The 23,152-nt window shown below is 38.9% G+C and overlaps 2 protein-coding genes across 5 annotated transcripts in view; both read left to right on the plus strand.

Annotated features, from left to right (window-relative positions):
- The window catches only part of znf574 (zinc finger protein 574), a 48,923-nt gene extending 43,269 nt beyond the window's left edge, over window positions 1-5,654 (plus strand). For all 3 annotated transcript variants that reach the window (XM_052143287.1, XM_052143286.1, XM_052143288.1), the window contains 2 exons: window positions 3,353-3,783; window positions 4,483-5,654. In XM_052143287.1, coding sequence (XP_051999247.1) covers window positions 3,353-3,783; window positions 4,483-5,028 — 977 coding nt within the window. In that variant the 3' untranslated portion in view covers window positions 5,029-5,654. The remainder of the gene's footprint in view (window positions 1-3,352; window positions 3,784-4,482) is intronic.
- A 6,019-nt stretch (window positions 5,655-11,673) lies between these two features.
- Window positions 11,674-23,152, plus strand: part of LOC127656456 (glutamate receptor ionotropic, kainate 5-like) — an 83,586-nt gene continuing 72,107 nt past the window's right edge. For both annotated transcript variants that reach the window (XM_052144793.1, XM_052144794.1), the window contains exons 1-3: window positions 11,674-11,885; window positions 12,095-12,185; window positions 17,543-18,676. The gene's annotated coding sequence lies outside the window, so the exon portion shown is untranslated. The remainder of the gene's footprint in view (window positions 11,886-12,094; window positions 12,186-17,542; window positions 18,677-23,152) is intronic.

Below are 23,152 nucleotides of genomic sequence, written 5' to 3' on the forward strand. Positions count from 1 at the left end.
GGAGTGTTATTCCGCAAAACAAACTCCATCCGCTAGGTGGAACCAGCACAAAAATAAACAAAAAGGCGGCCAGCTTCCTCAGAGAGTCAAGTGTATATATCAGAGTCAAGTTAACTTGGGGGCCATGCGAAAAACACCAAATGGCTCACTCACCCCGATGTCTCTATTAAAGTCATAGCTTGCTGTGGGCATGTAAATACTTTGCAGCCATCCTTAGTATCTTTTTATTTATTTAAACCTTTATTTAACCAGGAGAAAATGTCACTGAGATTAAAATCTCTTTTACAGGAGTGTCCTGGCCAAGATAGGCAGCCCAGTTTGGCCAGAATCATCCGATCTTCCGTTGATGTAAGAGTTTCTTGCATTCCTTGAATCGATCGCGTTTCTCTCTTGTCGAGTTCACAAAGTCTGGGAATAAGAAAATTGTGTGATTCTTCCAAGAAAGCCATCCTTTGCTCCTTGCCTCGCGTAACACAAGATCTTTGTTGGATGATCATTTTAGAAAATTGTCCAGAAATGATCGGGCATTTCTCCCTCCGTGGATCATCGCGCCTGGACCCTGTGAGCTTGCTCAATTTCCAGCTTATGGTCTGTTATGTTGAGCAGACTCGGGATGTGCTCGTCTAGGAATTTCACCATATCTCTGCCTTCTTCATTCTCAGGAATTCTAACAATTCAGACGTTTTGCCGATTACATTTCTCCAAATCCTCCAGTCTTTCCCAGATGTGTTCCAAGTCTATCTTGGTTGCTATCAGATTAGCAGCTAATTCCCTCTCCGATGACTCCAAAATAATAGATCCGTCTCTTGACTTCCGAAAATCTTGTAACCAACTCTGAGTATTTTGACTCTATCGCGTAATCGATCGACGTATTACCGCAAGATCCTCCAGGTCATCATCACAGACATGCTCACCAGTTGCTGCTGGATTTCTCCTGCCGCACATTCCAAACTGAGTACCTGGTCTGTGTCCCTGTCTGTATGGAGGCCCAAACCTGCATAAATAATAAATAAATACATTTAATAATTCAATTTATTCCTGAATTTATTATTGTATGACTTTATTCCTTTATTATATTCTATATTTATTTTTAAATTTATTTGTATTCTTTTTAACTTTTATTTATTCATTTATTTTGCATATTTATTTTTATTTATGTGTTAATTTATTTTTTATATTTATTTCCATATTTATATATTCCCATATATATTTATTTATTTATACATGTATTTATTTTTACTTTTCTGTGTGCAACATGGAAATGAGGGAGGCGGTCCTTGCGTAGCTCCAGTGCATCATTGGATGAGAGCTCAATAGTACTTATTGGAAGCAGATGGACCTTAGCACCCTCTGACTCACACAGATTTTGAATAATGCAGGGAAACGTTTTGCAGAGAGTTTAACAATCCAGGATGTGCTTCGACATTCATACCGGCATACAGCTCTCCTAAAACATCAATAAGCACCTCTACTCTAAATGAAACATAGTCATTTGATGTGTGGTATCGACTTAATTCGCTAAGTTTCACAACTCTCTAGATATATGTGAAGTGTATATATAGGCTACATACATACATACATACATAAATGATCAGGGAAATGAAGCATGGTTGTATCTTTTACAATGAACAATCATAACAACAGAAATCAATAGAATGGATTTGCGGACATCAAAATATGAAGTTATATACACAGGAAAATAAGAAAAGGATAAGGTTACTTGCTCATTTGTGGATTTGTTGAAAGAAACAGCTCCCAATTTATTTTGTGATTGTAGTATAAACAATAAATCTTGGATTGACTTAAGCTCTTATGTTTTTAGCCCCACAAATAGCTGTAGTTTACACGATATGGCTATGACCTAAGGTCATATCAAAACAAGTCAAGAGTAATCGAGCACATGCTTCAATCTATTATAAACCAATGGTAAGCAGGACCCGCCCACATAATTATCATACAAGAGACAGAAATGTAAGAATAAAAACAAAAATAAATATATGTGGGAATATTTAAATATAGAAATAAATTCATGTGGGAATATATAAATATAAAAATAAATGAATGCATAAATAAATAATAATTTATAAAACAAATGAAAGAATAAAAAAAGTTTTAAAGAATAAACATAAAAAGAGAAAATAAAAAGAGAAAATAATAAATAAAGGAAAAAAAGTCATACAAAAATAAATTCAGGAATAACTTTAATTAAAAACTAATTATATTTGTTTTATCAAAACCTTTACTTCTTTATTTATTTTCTTATTTATTTTATTTATTTATGTATTTATTTATTATTTTTGCATGTTTTGTCCTCCATATGTCTGAGGTATCAGCTTGAGCACGTAAGTGTCTTTTAATATCTCCAGAATCCAAGGATTTTGATTTCTTTGCCATGTTGACTTCATAGAACAGTTATGTGGCAGGGTGTATCGAATCTCACTGGTTTATGACAAAAGAATAATTAAAAACTAGCAATGTTTGTAGAGCTCGCCGTTTATATGTCCGACCCCCCCCCCCCCCATGGTGCCACGCGACTCCCTAGTATTGAAATTTTAACATAACAGCCAGTTATGCTCTTGCTAATACTTACAGGAATGTTCCGGGTTCAATACAAGTTAATTTTGGCATAATGTTGATCTCCACAAAAAATTATTTAAACTCATCCATCCTATATTTAATTTTTTTTTAAGGCTCTTACAGTGAAAGTCAATGGGGCCAGTCCATGACCACTAAAATACAGATTGATTCAAAAGTAAACATTATACATGTTAACTTGATTTTAGCGTGATAAAATTGCTTACAAGTTTTATCCAATATGGCAACTGCATTGTCATGACAATGAAACCATGTTATCCCAGTATTGAATATAACTGTACACAGATAAGGTTTGTAAGCTATTTTATCAAACAAAAATCATGTTAACATGATTTTTGGCTATACTTTTGAAACTGTGTATTTAAGCAGTTATGGACTGGCCCCACTCACTTGCATTGTAAGTGTTTTACTGTAACCATTTTTTATATATATATAAACAAGGGTTTAATTTTCCAAATAAAAAAGGTTTGTGGTAATCATTATTATGCCAAAATCTTGCCTGTGCTTAACTTGTATTAAACCTGGAACATTCCTTTAATTATATAGTAACTATTGTGTAAAAAATCAAACAGTATCAGTTATTAGACACATAAAAACAGTCCATATATAATGAAAAATAAAAAGATTGGTCTATCTGTATTGTTAACTTTTGTAGATTCTTATTGAAGGACTTTGACATGTATTTTATATAGCCACAAAAGTGCTTTAAATGTATCCCTCTCTCTATCCTTTGCTATCCCTCTGTCTTTTTCTACAGATAAAGAACCAAAGACATGTCCTAACTGCGACTCTCAGTTCCTGAATCAGACAGTGTTGGACACCCACCTGCAGCGCTGCACCGGGGAGGTGTCTGTGCGCCGCAGATATAAAGGTCAGGGACGAGGGAAGGTGGGAGGTCAGCTGGAGTGTGATATGTGTGGTCACCGCTGTGTCACTCAGGATGGTCTCGACTTGCACCGTCTCTCTCACACGGGTCAGACACCACTGCGGTGCCCGCTTGCCCCCTGCAGACGGCGCTTCGCCTCCAACTCTGCATTAGGGGAGCACCTCCTAGCACACTGCCGTGGAGCTCTGGGCAAAAAAACCGCCCCGCGACGCTTCAAATGCGAGTACTGCGGGAAGGAGTTCGCCTACCCGTCTACCTTCAGCGTTCACATGAGAACGCACACCAACGATCGACCATTCGAGGTACAACAGTCTTTCAGCTAAGAGAGTATATCAGGGTTCACAACCTGGAAATATCTGAATTTTAAAGGTGCACACAGTAATATTACGTGTAGGCAACATCTTGCAGGTTCTCAGTTACTGATGTTATTATAAAAATGCACTATTCACAGTCAGCCATGATTAATTTATTCTGTGAATGAAAGGGTTATTGAGATAAAGAGAGTAATTTTCATCTGGTCATGGGATCTCAACATGTGTTCTCAACATCAAGAATGTGTTCCCAGCACCATATGAAGAATAAAGTGGCTTTTTCTATAGGACTGGTATGTGTAGAGTCTTCATCTCATGTGAATGTATGTACTTTTAAGTATTTTTCAAAATACTATTATTTTATATCTTTGTAAATGCAATTTTGCAAACAAATCACTGAGTGCACCTTCAAAATTCTAATTTCAAGGCCTGCAAAAGTCATGGAAATAAATACAACTTAATAAGTAATGCAAATGCCATGGAAATTTCTATAGATAATATAATTATTTGTTTTGTTTTGAGAAGCAAATCCTCTGAAATCTCAATTTTAAAAATCCTTGTCCAGTAACCACAAATTACAGGAAAAGTGATGGCATTTCATTGGTGAAAAGTTGTGGAAACTCTGATATATGTGCTGTTTCATAAAGCAGGAAACTCCAGGTTTGATCAATTCTTTCTCTTTTATTTCAGTGCTCTCATTGTGGGAAGCGTTTCCGGCAGCTTCCACATCTACAGGACCACGAGCGCATTCATAGCGGTGAACGGCCGTTCACGTGCTGGGTGTGCGGTAAAAGCTTCAGCGTAGCAGCTAGACTAACGGAACACGCCCGTGTGCACAGTGGCGAGCGGCCGTACGTCTGCCCTCGTTGTCCTACTGCCTTCCGTTCCCGACCCAACCTCGACAAACACATGCGTCTCCATGCCGATGACCCCATAGACCCCGCTGCACAGAGCATGCTGGACGATGATGCAGCTGTACAAACCATCCTCTTAGTACAAGAGTCTGCCTCATCCTCACCATCCTCTTCCACATCTGCCATGCCTGTGGTCCAGGAGGGCATGTTTGTGGCGGAGGAAGGCGGCTCATCTGTGGTGTTCCTTCACCACAACCTGAGCATGCCCACCATCACTGTGCCAACCATCTCAGTGCCCTCTGGGACTGTACCAAACATCTCTGTAGTGGCAGGCCAAGATGTTCCTCACACTATTGAAGTTATCTTAGAGGAGACTGTGTAAAGAACAAAGAGAAGCATAACCAGATTAATTCAACGGGTAGGTGAAGAGGGTTATGAACAGGACATCAATTGATTCTATTAATTGATATTCCTTTTTAGAAGTAAAGACTGATTCAGCAGGATGTAAAAAAAATAGCAGGTCAGGAGTATTTGTGTGAGACACCTCTTTATGAACAGGATATATTTTTGCTTTTGCAATGTAGAAAAACAACGACTCAGCAACTTTATTCAGGAGTAAACAAAACTGTTTTTTTTTTTTTTTTACATTCAGATTTGCCACTGTAATTATTCTTTAATTTTATCGTTTGAATTTTGAGTGTTTTATCTGCCTTATACAAAACATGGCCCATCATTTGTAGTGTTTAATTTTAATAAAAAGCTTGAGCTTGTGAGTTTACTGATTCATGTTCATACTTTGAAACTAGAAAAAATTAGCTGATTGTGTTCTTGTCCAATGATTGACAGCCAGTCAGGAAAAATGCATTTTGCTGATCATCTCTTATGAGAATTAACGGTGTGATATACATTTATTATTATAATTTTTTTCTGTGTTAAGGTTTCTTGCACCAAAGACATTTTTTCACCCTCTCTTTGACCTATAGAATTAACTGGCTTTAATACTTGTATGTAAACACCCACTGTTGTGATTGGCTAGCCTCTTTGCTTGTGAAATGAGTAACAACATGTTCTTATTGGTTGCAAACATTGGTTTTTCTAAAATTGCAAAACCAAGACCAAAATTCCATTTGTAACTTCTCCTAAAGTTTTCAAGCTACATCCACCAAATCTGGTTCAGCCCTTCAGACTGTTCTGGCCATTGTTGCTATGACTTTTCTAACTGATCTGACTTTTCCTGTATGGATAATAAATAAATACAAAATTCCAAATTTTGAACATGAGGAAATGTTCAAACAGGCCCCAGTATTCCACACTGTCAAATTCAATCCCACCATCCATCCGTCCATCCATCTCTCCGATTTCAGAAAGTTACAATACATCTACATAGACAAACTAGATGAATCCTCTGATCCAAACATAAAAGGTATTTTAACGAATAACACCCCCAGTACAAACATAAATAAATGATCCAGCGCTTGTAGGTGTAAGTGATGAATGCCATGGAACAAGAGCTTTGGGCTCTTTAACAACAAATCTCATCATGAATTTTCACCAGTTGAAAGGGGTTTGAGATGAGCTCCAGTACTTCAACTCATTGTGAGATTGTGGGTGAACTGGGTCATTACTGGAGCTCCTATCGTTTGCCTTCCTGCTCCCCTAATTAACTCCTGTCTCGTTGAACTCCTCCCCTATACTGTCATTGATATCAAAATACTATTCCCCTTCCCTGCCCTAAATTCCCAAACAACTTTTTGAAATGCCTTCCCCAGCTCGATCATTTACAGATTTTGACTTGCAATTACTGTGTGACCTTCATGTAAATGGACATTTTGGCAATCTAAGATGCACCAAGGGTGCTTTTTGCCATTAAGTTGCTTTAGACAAATAAATGAGTTAATCGATTTATAACATTGGTTTTGATTAAAACCAAGATCTGGCAATATTGGTGTCTGTGTTATGGTTTTAAGTTTACATTTATTGTGTTTCTGTGGTAAGTCTCCATGCAAGTCCTAATGGATATACTTTTTTCTCTTTCTGCATCTGTCTCTCTTTGCTGAGGTAGCTGTACCTACTGTGACTTTGACAGAGTATTCCCCTTGCGTGTTGCCACTCTTTGTGTGTGTGTGCTTTATCTGTACTGCAGTGTGTTAGGAGTGAAATGTTGCCCAAGCTGCAGTACAAATTAATTTGCAATGGAGACCCATTACCAATGAGTAGGCCCACATTAAATATGTTTGATCAGAGCTCTGCACAAAGTTCCGCACATTTCTGTTGAATTGGAACACCGCCATTCAACAATACTCAGCACATCCCCCCCACCGCTTACATTTTGTTTATTAAATATTATGGTAAATTTCAAAATGCTCTCAACAAATTATAACTGAGCACATTATGATCCATATTAAAATGCTGATAAATTCCAAAAAACAGCTTTTTCAAAAAATCCTAGGCTCCTGGGGCATATGGCATCCTCAGCGGAAGACACAGCGCTCGGGTTGATGCATATGAGACCACTTCAGCACTAGCTCTGCACTCAAGTCCCAGACCAGCGTGATAGTGGCTATCACGCTGGTCTGTCACCACCTCTTCAGCCCTTGGACCGAAATCACTTTTCTACGGGCAGGTGTTCCCCTTGAACAGGTCTCCAGGTGCGTTATGGTTACGACTGATGCCTCCAAGATGGGCTGGTGCGCTGTATGCAATGGGCACGCAGCCGCTGGCTCCTTGACTGGCCCACAGCTACGTTGGCACATCAACTGCCTCGAGTTGTTGGCAATACTGCTTGCACTGCAGAGGTTTGATCCTTGATCCAGGGCAAGTATGTGTTAGCTCGGACTAAAAATATGACGGTGGCGTACATCAATCGTCAAGGCCGTTTACGCTCCCGTCGTATGTCACAACTCGCCCGCCGTCTCCTCCTCTGTAGTCATCGGCACCTCATGTCACTGCAAGCCACTCACATCCCGGACAACCTCCGTGGTAGACACAATCACTGAGGCTAGGGCTCCCTCTACGAGGTACCTGTATGCCTTGAAGTGGCATCTGTTCGCTAAGTGGTGTTCTTCCCGACGCAAAGACCCCCAGAGAGGCGCAGTCAGATCGGTGCTTTCCTTCCTGCAGGAGAGGTTGGAGGGACGGCTGTCCCCCTCCACCTTGAAGGTGGATGTAGCCGCTGTAGCAGCACACCATGACACAGTGGATGGTAAGTCCTTAGGGAAGTATGACCTGATCATTTTCCTGAGAGCCGCCATGAGGTTAAATCCCTCCAGACCGTGCCTCGTTCCTTCATGGGACCTCTCTGTAGTGCTTCTGGGTCTACGGGGAGCCCCCTTTGAGCCCTTGTTTTTTTTTTTTTGTTTTTTCGTTTCTTTATTTATTAGGTACCATGGACAAATTTCAAACATAAATATTACAATTTGATGCATTGTACCCGAGTTAGCCACAGGCTAATTTACATCTGCAGTCCCCAGGTAGGGTACAAACAAACAAATAACACACCCTCACCCCACCCCATACACACATACACAAAATACATTTTGTCAGCTGAGCTTAAGGCACTCTCTTTTAAAGTCTGCCCTCCTGTCTACGCTCACTTCCATCAAGAGGGAAGGTGACCTGCCAGTGTTCTCTGTCAGTGAAACGTGCCTGGAGTTCAGTCCGGGCTACTCTCACATGATCCTGAGACCCCAACCGGGCTATGTGCCCTAGGTTCCCACGACCCCATTCATGGATCAGGTGGTGAACCTGCAAGCGCTGCCCCAGGAGGAGGCAGACCCAGCCTTGACGTTGTTGTGTCCGGTGCACGCTTTATGTATCTATTTGGATGGTACACAGAGCTTTAGGGTCTCTGAGCAGCTCTTTGTCTCCTTTGGTGGACAGCGGAAAGGTAGTGCTGTCGAAATTTGCAGAGTAGCGGGCTGGGCAACACCCGACATCTTTGTGAGGTTCTACAATCTCTGGGTTGAGCTGATTTCATCCCGTGTCTTAGCAGGAATGAATAGGCAAGTCTGGGACAGTTGGCCTGGTGTATCACTTGTGCATAGTGCCTTTCACCTCCACTGAGCTGAAGACATGAGCTGTTGACTCCCAGTAGTGTTCACAAGATGTGTTCCCTGGACGACTTCCTCCGAGCCCTGTGGCAGACAAGTTTGCGGTGAATCTCGCTGCCCACTCAGTACACATGCTAACTAGCCCTGTACTGGGGTAGATGCTCCACATGTGCCGGTTACCCGTAGTTAACCCCATCGGACGTATATCTTCCGCTAAATCATTTCCCTGTTTGTAAACTGTGTCTTCCTTGGACAGAGGACCCACTGCCTCAGTCACCATGTTTGTAGAAACTCCTCCCCTGTTGGGTAGGACCTACCATGCGACTTCTCCACATGACACACTTCAGACGAAAAAGAGTCAGCAAGACCATGTGACGTATTTCCACTAAAAATACAAAGGAGAGGTGTGGTGTCCGCAGTGTCTGCCCCTTGGGAGAGAATAGGAGCAGGCATGACTGTGCTAGCCTGCTCCTATTCTTTCCTTGGGCAGTTGACTTGTCCCCGAAGGACCGTTCGATGCTCATAACAGCATCGGGGGAGGTTAAGTGTCGGCTTGGTGCACTGGCTACACAGGCACACAGTGTATAGGCTGATTTCTGTAGTTATCAGCATATTGGTGTGCATATAAACATGCTTACAGTTGAAAATTGCTCTGTTTGCTTTGAGCAACCCACATTAACCCATCCCAACAACGTTACTCAACCATTGCCGTGAATTGGGACGGGTCTAAGTTGGTAGCTCAAAACAAACATAGTGCCACAGCAACATGATGCTTACAGTTTTTGTGAAAATTTACTTATGAATGGCTTACTTTCAGTTGTCTCTGCATATTAAGCTGAGATAGAAGGTACATATAAAAAGTGGCATACTTCAACTTTAAAATGCTAATACTTGATATTAAGAATGTAATTACTACTAGTGAAAATGCAAATTTTTGATTGAACTGCATTTTCACTTGTAGAATTTCACAATGATCTGTTTAGTGAAAAATTATATTTTTGGGGTTATGCTGATAGTTATCATATTTCTCCATCAGAAAATGCCATATTATGCTCATGTGTTTTCAAAATGGCTACATGTGTGCACATCCTTCTGTTGAAAGGTTTATCATGCTTATCTGGTCTAGTCGGGTCTATTTTTTCCTCTTTTCTCTCTTTCTCTCTCTCATACACACGTGCTCTATCTGCTGGTCACTCTCCCTGTTCCACCATATCTCTCTCTGCCTATTTTTCCACCATTGCCCCCCCCCCCCCATTTGTTGTAGATGCTGTGTGACTTGAATACTGAGTAGCTAATCATTAATCCACCAGTGAGGCACAGTGCACAGGCTGAATGTCAATTCTGTCTCTCTCTTTCTCGCCCCCTCTCTCTTCCCCTCCCACCCTTCTTTCACCTATCCCGCACACCTCTTCCCATTCACTCCATCATTCCTCTTCCTTTGCAGTCTCTGTTTCTCTTTCCCCTTCCATTCAGTACCTCCTTTCTCTCTCTCTCTCTCTCTCTCTCTCTCTCTCTCTCTCTCTCTCTCTCTCTCTCTCTTTTCTTAGCCTTGTACACTTGGGGGTTCTGGTTGTCTCTGTGTAACAAGGAAATCTTATGAAAATGAGGGTTATATTCAAGAACTTGCTATAGTTTACAGGTATTTTATGTAAGGCTTCAAAATACAATCATCCCTGTGCAAGTTTTATGTCTTGTGTCTTATTGGCGATTTAGTGTTTGGTTGCATCAAAGATGGATTCTGCATTGATGAGGCTGCAGAGCAGAGTTGGGGAGACAGCCGTTGAATGCATATTTAGCCATTTCAAGCAAGGGAGAGAGAGAGAGGGGGATGAATCTTGTGTGTAGACAAACAGGGCTGCAGTGAGGGAGACTCCTGCTTAACAACAGGTGCACATGACAACCCTTAAGGAAATGCACACTTTGAAAGATGTTTAGCAAATTATTACTGAACAGTTTGGGTCAACACTGTCACTCAATTGCTTGAGACTGTACACATTTTTTCAAAATCTTCTATTTAATAGTTAAAGGAAAATTCTGTGTTCAGTGCAACTTAAACTCAGTTTAAACTCATTCAGCAACATTTGTGGCACAAGTTTTTTCCTCGCCCAGTGATGAAATACCCATACCAATAAAATTTGAAACTTTGTATCACATGTCAGTAACCACTGTAGTTATTGAAATTGGTGGAGCTAAAACACAGAAAGCTGTTTTGCAAACCGACATTAAATGCTGAAGTAACTCAAAGGAATCCTGGACCAGGAGTGAGGATGTATATTATATTTGATAAATGTCTCAAAAACAGAAAACATCTTTTATAATATTGGTTCTCCACCCGTTGTAAAGTTGCGAATGTGCTAACGACATGTATTTGCGTTGCTTTTGGTGTGAAGGGGCCATTTGTTGGCAATTTGTCTCACTTTTTTATTATGTCAGTTTTTTTTAGAATAACTGTTGGATTTAAATGAATATTAGAAAACGTATAAACTCTTGTGACATCAATTGACATCTTCATATGTGTGGTAGCTAGTCAACCTGTAAGACCCTGTTCTACATACTCTGCCATACTCTACATACTCTACATACTACCAGTACACTTAGATTGTTTCACTAGCATGTGCTGGCATTTTGATGTCCTCGACCTCAAGTGTGCTGTTGCATCAGGGCGTGTCAAGGGTTTTCTTACGTTTTTGACGTTCTTCTTCACTCATTTGAATACTTCTTTCATAGGAGGAGATAGTGATCTCATTAATGATGGCTCACATTTGCCTTTGAAAAATGTAAAAGAGGGAGAGGAGGAAAGGGGGTGTATGAAAGAGCATCGAGAGGAGGAATTAGAGCTGTTTGGATTGGAGGAAGAGCAGAGGAGGTACGGGGATACAATGAGCTGAGAGAGAGAGAGAGAGAGAGCATATGAGGAAGGGAGGGGGTTTGGAGTCAATGCAGCTTGCACTGCTGTGCTTTGGAATTACAGCCTGTCAGGGACTTGAAAAAGAAAAGAAAGCAAATGAGAAAAGGACAGGGTGGAAGACAATGATTCAAGAACCTCTTGATACTCGACGGTGAAGAAAGTGTGTGAAGAGAGAGGAGGCGCACCGAAAGGAGCTTCACTCCATGCTCTCATCTTCAGTTTCTTAGTCGATTGGCCTGAGGTCCCCCATCACTGGGGTCGTCATTGGAACTGCATCTCACGGTATGTATTTGCCTGTGTGTGTGTGTGAGTGTGTGAGTGTTTGAGTGATGACACCATAATGACTACATCATTCACAACTCAAACAGAATGTCAGAACTGCTGTATTGTAGCTTAGCTGCAATGTCTAGCCTTTGAAACACTGTGTGAAAGAGTGTGTCATGCCACTGACAGTGTTTGTGTGTTGCTGGCATGTGATTGGTATTCTGTAGATGGTGTGCAGTGCTCCAAACAGGCTCTGTTCAGAATGGCTCCACAGAGCAGGGATTGTATTAACCTGAGGAGGACCACTCTCACACAGGGGTGAGTTTTCAGCACCAATTTCTAGTTATTCTCCTTTTTGTTTTATCTCCCTATCATAAATGTCCTCTGGCATCATTCTTGTTGAATTTCTCATTTGACATTTCATTAACCTGAGTGCACGTTCAGATTTTCTACTTTTCCCCCTTGTTTTTCTGATCTCCCTGTTTTTTATTCCATATTTATATCCAACTTCTGCTTACAGATTTTTAAGAAATTTGCCAGTATACATTTAATTTGCCTCTCCTCTCCTTATTCCCTCTTAGTTTATATGCAGGGTGAAGACATGAATCTTTCATGTTGCTCACATGTTGGCAATTTTGCTGTTTGTTAATGTTTGGATCAGGGTCTGACCAAATGTCACTACAAGGATAGTAAATCCTTAAATCACCTATTTTGCAGGGACCAGGCAACAGTTCTCACAAGGAAAATGGCTTAATTAACACCCTCAATACTTTCTTAATGAAAATCTAAAAAGACAAAATGGAGAAATTGACAGATAATTGATTTGCATAACCACCTTTTAAATGAATTCATTTCTGTTTTTTGACAGTAATAACTAAATCATTCATCATTAATGTCTGATGGTAAATAGCCTGCTTTACAAGACTAATACTACTCATAATCAACAAAAAATATATTTAATTATACTGGCAATATACACTTCTCTAAGGCTCTTTGTTTAATTAATTTGATGTATATTGAAGTCTAAAACAATTGCACAATTTGTCTTCCACTATGTGAGATGTCTAATTTTATTAGTATACCCAATATTATTTAACCAATAATCGATTGAACTGAAAAGATTAAATATTGGTAAAAACTGATTATTGGTCTTTCTCTTGCAAAAAGGTTTGTGTGTGGGTTTGGCTTTGCTGTCTGTTGAAATAATTGTAATTTCAACAGTGTTACTCAATAACATATTTTAGCCTATTTTTAAGATTAATGCATTTCAATATCATTACAAATTTCCCTCAAATTGATTTGTCAAGACAAAAAGACAAAAAGAAAGATTTCTTGATAATATATTTTTTCTTACGCACCTATCTATAGCTATTGCACACTATAGCTATCTATAGTGTGCAAGGGGCTTTGATTTAACCTCAAATTGAATGGTAAAATCTTTAACAAAAATAACTAAATCTATTTAATTTTGTTAAAGATTACTTAAGTCAATTTGATGGAAATGTTATTAAAATTGAAATGCCAAAATCGTAAAAATATTTTTGAGTGTTTCTACTCAGAAGTTGCACATGAATGCCTCCTTAAAGTTGGGGATCTCGTAATTTTGATACCTGAGTTTCTGAGTTCCAAGGAGAGGTTAACTTACAACATGGTGGATGAGAGTACGGTTTATGTAGTGAATGACAAATATGACTTCTGAAGTGTCAAGCAGGATAATTCCAATGTGAATGCAACATAGGAAGGGGACAGAAAATACAATTTGCTCAGTATAAAAACAAAAGTCCTAGTCATTATAGAAAAACAAACATGTGTGTCTCTGTTATATCTGTGTGGTGGACACTATTGCTCATTGTTAACTGTGTGTGTGTGTGTGTGTGTGTGTGTGTGTGTGTGTGTGTGTGTGTGTGTGTGTGTGTGTGTGTGTGTGTGTGTGTGAGGAGAACATGGCAGCTCGTCTGGTGCCTCAGATGTGGATTTCTGACATTACATCAATCCAAATTTCTACCCTGTTGTCTCAGTGTCTTTCCACCTGAGTCACACACACTCACATAGATCTCATCTGTTCACTCTCACACAAGGGAGAGTTTGCCAAATGCTCACATGGGATTTTGTGTGTGTGGACGGTTGTGATTTGGATGTGTTTTAGAGAACTTAGAAAGGTCACAGTTCAGGCCTGGTCATATTTTATTGTTCATTTTCTCCTGAGTCTCACCCCCCTTCTGCCCTTATTACTGTTTTCATGGTTTGTGAGTCAGCGAGTCTTTTGCCCTATGTATGTTTGTTTGTGTGAGTAAGTGAGTATGAAGAGTGACTGGTCTGGTTGAGAGAGAGAGAGAGCAGGTGGTATGAGGGTATGGCTGGTCAGAGGAATAAAAAGAAGGAATGAAATGCAAAAGTAAAGAGACAAAGTTGAGTAAGTTGCTCAGAGTGACATGTGTGATAACCAAGAGTGACGCCAGTGTCAGACTTGGAACCTCTCACACTCGTCCCCTCAATCTCTCCCTCTGCCCCTCTCTGTTTCATATTTCAATGTTCAAGAGCTTAAATTGCAAGAGTGTTTTATACACAATATTTACAAAACATTGATTCAAAAAACAAAAAGAAAGAACACAGTGACAGACAAATAAGGTGGCAGTAATTGTAATAAGAATGACTTTTTTTTAAACTAATTTTAGTTTTTACATTTTCTGAAGGAAATATGAGGGGTGCTTGCCCATGCAAAAGTCCCTGCCACAATATAAAGGTGTTTAAAAGGTGGTTGCCAGGGTGTTGCTATGTGGTCACTAAGATGTTTTGAGTGGATGCTAGGGCATGGCTAGGTGGTTGCTAGGGTGTTCTGGGTGGTTGATTACTGGGCCAACAGAGATTCTTCTACATATAAGGAGATGCAACCTTTACCATTGAAAAGAGCGTAATGGTCAACTTGGATCACGTAAATCTTCTAAGCCAATCATATAATAGCCCTAATATCAATGAACTGCTTTCAGAATGTTACAACTGTAAATCACAGTATTACGGTACCACACAGAATGAGAATAAGCAATAGCTATAGTGCTGCTTATCTTAGCAAGCATCAGTAATAATAATACACAATAAGCAATAAAATAATCTAAAATAGAATATAAGACATTCATATTTATATCAACATTCAACAAAACATTAATGAACATAAAGAATGCTCTGTTACACAGAACAAAGCAGTAATTGGTTTCCGAGTATGTGCAGCTTATATTTGAATTTTTCTGCGACAAATACATAACTGTCCTCCCCCAGTAGTTTGTCTGTCTCTACCACTCTCACTCTCTCTCTCTCACACCTTCTGTCTCTACAACTCTCTCTGACCTTTCCTGTCCCCTTTTTTAACAAACTGAGCATAACTTTTTAATACAGTCCTTTTTTACTGTCTCATTCTCAGTCTGCCACAGTCCACATCACTTCCCCTCCCATGTCTCATCACTCTTTTTTCTCCCCTAACCCCTCTCCCTCCTCTTTATATCAGTCCAGCTGATGAGACAGGCACCCTCATAATCAAAGCGTGACACAGAGAATTGGATGGAAATAAGAATCTTGATGAAACAGCTCCACCTTAAGATCCACCTTTAATTACCTGCTCCTTTCATATTTATAGAACAGTCCGTTTCACCAGAGAGAATGACAACCTGATGAGGTTCATATATGACATGATCACCTACAATTAGTCATTCAGTGAAATGGGGAACACATTTCTGCATATTGGTCCTTGACATCTGAAGTTAGACATTTGTAGTATTTAAGCACATATTTGCCAGCTGCTGCAATAGTAATGCTCTTTTGGTACTAATTTAAATGTCAATTCATAGTTATGAGAGAGTTCTGGTTTTACTATATGATAAAAAGGCTGTGTTTTGATTGGGTATTGATTTTGATGAAATACCCTTGTCATGGTGCACATTTGAGGACATTCATTTAATAGCATTACATTCATTGCATTGTGAAAAAGAAGCCCTGTACTGTTATGTGGTGGTGACATGATTGTCATATAATGTATGGTGTAACTGGATTAGCTTTGTGACTATAATGTGATTACAAGAGCCCCATGATAAAATTGAAATCAAAAGGGAAGTATTATAATGAAATTGTGTTTTAATCACAATGTTTTAATCATGAAATATCTAATACATATCTAAAAGTATGTGGTCTCCCTATTCTAATTGAGGGGTTTTGCTATTCCAGTGAAGACCAATCTGAATGCTTAAACACACAACAAAATTCTAGACAATTGTGTGCTTCCAAATTCATGGCAACAGTTTGGAAAGGGCATTTTCCTCCTCCAGCATGACATGACCTGAACCTCATTGAACAACTTTGGGTTGAATTGAAATACCTGTCGTCGGTCTGAATGAAAGTAAATCCCCATAGCCATGGTCCAACATCTATTGGAAAGCCTTCCCAGAAGACTCAAAGCTGTTATAGTAGTGAAGTGAGGGTTTAATGCCCATGGTTTTGAAATTAAATGTTCAACAAATGTTGGTTCATGTAGCTCAACTGGTAGAGCATGGCACATGGGTTCAATTCCCAGGGAATACACCAGTGGGGATTTCTTTAAGACTGCAAGGGAAGCTCAGCTTCCCCTATAATGTCAAAAAAATAATGGTCAAATATGTACTATTGTGTAAACAATTTATTGACTAAAAATGCGTTAGAACACGTTCATCTCGAAGATGAGTTCGTTCAGAATCAGCTACATTACATATAGCAGGTCGGCTGACTCGATTTACTTCTCATACATTCCCGTAGCGTCAGTGCATTTCCCTGTTGAAGCCGAGCGTCCATTGACTTCAATGGGGCTGCTCTGAACAGTTTTTTCAGTGCTCGAAAATAGACGGTCATTGGATAAATGCTGCGATTATGTCCCGCCCACGGACGCTCAGCGTCTCTGGGGGTGAATGAGGAGTGGGCTGGCCCGGACTCGGGCTTCAGCGTGATGATTGGAGGATCTGTCGAAAGACTGCATCTCCTTTTGATTGACAGCGAATCTGTACTATAAGAAGTCACTGAAGCTATTTCGCGCTCGGTCCCATCGCGGATTTCTCAAGTGTAGTCGAAAGACAAACTGCTGCAACCTATTTCTTTATATTTGTTTGGCGAAATTGCTAGTCAATTTGCATAATACATTTCACACAATTATACACCACATTCCTTGTTTCAGTTTTACCAAGTTTAATATATTTTGTTTTAGAGCGTTCATTCGTTCGTTCGTTCGTTCATTCATTCATTCATACAGTAGGCTAGGCTAGCGTCGTACGGGTGAAACTGCGCACGATGGCAGACGGTGCTAATATTGTCGACCTGATTTTGGCGAAGCCATTTGAAAGTCTTCCTTACGAGGAAAAAATTAGAATTAAACAGCAGGGCAGATCAACACCTAAGATTGATTTAGTGCAAAAAATAGGGTAAATAAGTTTATAATGTAGGCCGAAAATGAGCTTCCCCTCTTTGAAAGACCAGCAGCCGCCACTGGAATACACAAACTGATAAAAATGGTGTACCCTGAATGCACCGTAAGCCGCGTTGGATAAAAGCATCTACCAAATGTGTAAATGTACACAAGCACATATGGGTGTGTTGTATACAACATAATTATTGTCATCAATCATGACTATTTCTCTAGCTCAATCTCTGTGTTTTTTCCTCAGGTCTTAAGCAACACAAGGACATGAGGCTCAGCTGATGAGGACATTCTCTATGCAGTGACAGATGTGTGGCCCCTCCTCTCCCCAGCATCAGCTGCAGCTCTGCTTGCTTCCACGGACTTCAGAGCAGCCATAACTCGTCACGCCCTCGTCCTACAGGTTCCTTTCGGAGGAGAGAGGGAGGCACGGACCGTGCCAATGCGCATTCCTGAGCTCCTGAAAGGAGGAGCCGAGGGAATTGGAGGGAACACTGGATTGATGAGGGTGCTGGAGAATAGAGTGTGAGCTGCTTTCTTTGTCTCCACCTGAGAACTGGACTCCTTAATTAGTTTGTTCTCTCAGACTCTTGAACTGAACTTATTCTGGAGGACTTTTTTTTTGTATCGGTCTAAAGAATTTCATATCTTTTATAAAATATCTTGAATCTATTTCTTTTTCAAACCATAGCTCCCTAAATCAAATGTGAAAGGTGCTTTGGGCATGAGGAAGGATTCATTGAGGAACTCAAGAGCAATAACACAGAGGGTAGAGAGAGGTGGCAAAGGAAAGCAGGAAGAATGTTGAAGTATTTATGTGTGTGTATAGGAGGCAGAAAAGGCCTGTGCAGCAATGGGTGAGAGTTTGTGCCAAGGACTGAGAAGAAGAGGCAGCTAAAAATTGGTGGACAACTGAGGCAACAATGTGTGTGCGGGAGAGTGTGTTTGTGTGTGCATATGTGTGAGAGAGTGTGTTTATGTGTGATTGTCTCTTGGAGAGCATAATTTGAAGAATTGGCCATTATTGCTGTTTCCTCATATTTTTGTGTTGGAGCCGGCAGGGTCAACTTCTCTTTTTTGTCACCGTATTTTTGGCTTTGGTGGTCATTGGTGGTGTTTTTCCCCCCTCTGAGTACTTAAACTCATAAAAACGACTTTTGTCCCATCATAATGGATTACTACAAGAATCACAGCTTGTGAAGGGCACCTCAGATGGATCTTTTTTATCTTGAATACCTACTCTAAACTCTCCACACCAGTCCATTTCTGTGACTCTCAACCTGTTATTCTGGAAGACGTTTGCAATTCCCTGGAGGACCGCATTCACTTGTTACAACGGCAATCTATGGCACCCTCTTCCTGACAAGGTCCGCTTCATTCTGTAAGTATTTATATTCCATTCTGTGTGAGTGTGTAATTTTGTTTTCTATTTGTTTGTGTGTGTGCATGAACGAGCATTTGGAATGAGTCTGTTACTTAAATAGCTTAAAGCTTGTTGTTTGACTGGGTGGTTGTACAATTCTCAACAATAAGGATGACTTGAGGGCCAGTTAACAGAATTTACATTCATTATGTTCCAGCATCTTACATGCGTTGATAATGTACATGTGGTTTTATGCCTTGTCAACTAAAATATTTGGTTTTCCTTGATGTATTGAACATTGTTTTTTTAAATTAATTGCCAAGGGATAGGAGACATTTATGGCTTGGATGGGTGGGACATTTACCCACCAATTTCTTGCCTTAATTCTGTCCCCACCACTTTTTGAAATAGCTGTTGTTATGTGTATAATACCGAGGAGATATCTCCAGCTATTAATTGTGAGTTTACATTTTATTTGTGTTTGTTATAATGAGTGGAGATCCAGTACTATAATTTGTTATTTATTTTGATGAGTGCTTGTTGGAATGGCATAGAGGTACAGATGCAATCTTAGTAAGGATGTCTCGCTACCGATTCTGGTATCAGAATCTGGTCTGATAATGCACTCATGTACTTGTACGCATGCTCATAAAAATGCTCTGACTGACAATACCATCTGACTTACAAATGTCATTATGTAAACATTTAGAGCACAAATGAAAATAAAGTTATGTCTTGGTGTGATTATTAAACCACAAAGGCAGCGATTTAATAAGATAATATATAGTTTGCATGTGCTGCTCGTTTAAAATGTGAGTGCTTGTGAACATGTGGAGCTGGTGTTGTGCTGACATAAAAACACACAGTGCTTATACCTTTTAAAGCTCCTTGACTCATACACAGAATACACCATCATGAGCATCATGTGCCTTGTTTGAAGCAGATGACAGTGAGCAGAGCGCTAATACACTTTGTAGTGCGAGGCACATACAGACTACATATTTATTTAATCAGCAGGCTTTTGCGGTTTAATAATCACATGGGTCACATAGTGACTGGCTTTTCCGAAAGTGAGAAACTACCGTCAAAACACAGTTACAGAAATGGAAAGGGCTTCAAAATAAAAGTACTTCCGCCAAAGTAAAAGCTCAATTTAAATGGAAAAAATGACAGCAAAAATATATTGCTACTGTATAGTTATGTAATATTCACTGTAGATTTAATACTAATACTGCTAATGATAATAAATCATTAGTATATATTGATAATAATGTATATAATGTATAATATTTAAGAAATATCTCACATCTGTGATGCTTTGTTACGCAGCTCTTTATTTGACAAAAATAACTCCTATGTTGTATTTTGGATTGTGCTGTGAGGTTCTGTAAAAGAGCACTTAATTTGATAAAAATAATACATTATGTACATTATTTAATACTAAATTAATTGTTCTATTTTTAATTTGATTAAAGTTTTAATTAATTCATTAATTTAAACACCATTTTGATTATAAAATTTAAATAATTTGTTGATATAAAAGAAAAAACGGGTATCGTCATCAGTCCTTTGTACTCATTCTAAAAAAAAAAAAAGATATTGGGATATCTCTAAATCTTAGTTTATTAAAATAAAAAAGTTAAATTAGGGTGAATTAGAACCCTGAAACCCCTAATATTAGAAGCAAATGTTCTACCAGTAGATCATTCAATTATGCATTAAAATAACTTGCTGATCCATGTATTGAACACTAACTAACGAAATCACTGTACCAACAGTAGCAGATGTAAGGATGAAGTTATCAAATTAATGTGAAATATTTATGTGAGTGTTGAATTGGTCATCAAGAATAACTGACTGTTTATCAAAATAATAAAAGATCATTTTAAATTATCTGTGCATAACCTAATTAATATTCATAAGCTTTGCCATTTCGTGATGTCACAACCATGTGCCAAGGTAAAGCTATCTTGGTAGATACTATGAGTTTTTTTCCTGACTCATGTTAGTTAGAGGTGAAAAGAGGTGAAAATTCTAAACAAATCTTATATATATATATATATATAAATAAGGGGAAGTGTATAATGTATCTTAGACCCTGTTTATACCTGGTTTTAAGATGCATTTCTGGTGAACCGATCACATGTGGTCAGCGTTAAATACAGGTCTAAAGGGGGTCTAAAATGTTTTGTGATCGGGTCACAAAAATTAAATACAAAAGTGGTCAAAAATGCATGTGGCCACATCACATTTGAGGTGTAAATGCTATCTGTTCAGAACGTGTAATGGACAGCAGCAAAGTACCACTCCTAACCTGTCAATGAACTGCTGCGCTAAAACAAGAGTTTAAACTTTGCTGGTTTCAAGCGGCTTTAAAAGGAAATAATGGTCCAATCTGAGAATTTTTAAATAGTGGATACATAAACATTCATGAGAACTTCATAGATCTTCTTCGGTATGTCTGAGATCAACATGAAGAGACACAGATAAGAAGCACACACCTCTGATACTCAGTTTAATACAGGAAATCCACTAAAATTATGGATTATTTTGCTTGAAATGTTGTGTTTGTGCTTGGATTAAATAAAGAAACAGTGCACCATTTTTTTCACACTTTATTATCATGCAGTAACACACAGTGTTTGATGTATGTTGTCATGAAACAGAGACCCTCCCCTCAAAATCCAAACACAAGCAGTCACAGGAGATGCATTTAAGTGACCAGGTTTAAACAGTGATGAGTTTCGTCTAACCACTTGTGATCGGATCACCCGAGACACATCTTAATACCAAATGTATATATATAATTTTATTTTTAATTAATATAATTTTTTCATGATGGGGCCAGTAAAAATATTGGCGGGCCAGCAGGAAAAATCCCAGTTGTTGATTCCTGAAACCTGGTATGCTAGTTGTGATCTCTGCTTGATCGGTACAGGTGTTTTTGCTATGCAGACCATTTGAGCTATTTTTGTGATGTATTCTTTCACCGACCATTAGATAAAATTCCACTCGTTTGTTTTCTATTCTCTAGTGCAACATTCAGTTTGTGAGTATTGGGACAATCCAACTCCCTCCAAAACAGGAACAGAATAGGGATATGCCCTGTAAACAGCCCAGTGAAGTATGAATAACATCACCACACACTCCTACCTTACACTCTTCCCACAAAGCTCTGCCGGCCTGAATATCCTCTTCTGATTATATGGAGTATATTAATGTATTTCTGTAGGCAGGCATGTAATGTGAGAATTGTAAGAAATTACCAGAAGTGTAGCAGAATCTGCATTATTTGAAAGTGAAAAATGGAAGGCATTGTGTAATCCCCTCAGTGTTTGACCACACTCCACAGGTTTAGCAAATTTTCTCTGATGTAATGTGTGTGTTTAGCAGATATTGTCCTTTTGTCCTGCTGTCTTTTACCTGTTTATGGAGAGCAAAGTCATTGTTTACAAGTTGCATATGTTTCCCGTGCAAATTTTGAGGTGGATCCACACTTTCGTTCTAATGTTGATAAATATGGATTATTCTATATAAGAGAACGTGTGCCAGTGAGCACAATTAGTAATTTACAGAAAACATACCCAAATGATCCCACATAAGAGCTTTCTGCATAATCTCACCTGCACAGCTATTTATCACTATTAGCAAACATGTCCTTACGCTCTCTGTAGATGCAGACAAGATCTTTGAGTAAAACAAAGTTTGTCATTCTCAAGACCTGTTGAAACACAATAAGCATCTGTTATATTGGCCTCAATTACACGTGATCGGCTTCCTTTTGATGCAGAACCTTTCCCTGACTGAGTTGTAACGTATATAATTTTTGTTACTCAGGGTCACCTAGTTATTCCCTTTTGGTAACATTTTACAATAAGGTTTTATTAGTAAATGTATTAGTTATCATGAGCTAACAATTACAGCATTTACTAATCTTGGTTAATGTGATTTTTTTTTAATACAATTGTTACAATTAGTTCATGTTATTTCATAATGCATAAAACATATACAACTTATTAATAAAAAAAAAATGCTTTAGTAGCTTATTCTGTATGTTGAAAACATTAAAGTTTTTTTTTGCATTAAAACATTAATAATTTAGTAATAAATTATAATTTTCCAACCTGTTTTTGGAACCTCTGTCTGAAACGCTTAGTTTTGGCCTAAGCTTCTCCTTAAAATTTCAACGTAAATGCCCACTGTTGTGATTGGCTAACAGAGCCATTTTAGGAACTCAATCGGAAGAGAAGGAACCCGCTCAAGAACATTCTAAAACTAAATGTCAGGGTTTACACATAATACACATCCCACTCATTGCATCCAAATATATTAAACTGTTCATCTCAAGCACAATTTAACACTCACACCTTGTCTACACTGGACACGAGAGTCAAAAGCAATAGAACCCATTATAATCAGTGATGTTGTCTACCATGGAAGCATCCAATTTGCGCTGTACGCAGTGGTGCTACTACTGCCAACAGCATAAATAAA

This window comes from Xyrauchen texanus, chromosome 15 (genome assembly GCF_025860055.1).
Source record: "Xyrauchen texanus isolate HMW12.3.18 chromosome 15, RBS_HiC_50CHRs, whole genome shotgun sequence".
Taxonomy (NCBI): domain Eukaryota; kingdom Metazoa; phylum Chordata; class Actinopteri; order Cypriniformes; family Catostomidae; genus Xyrauchen; species Xyrauchen texanus.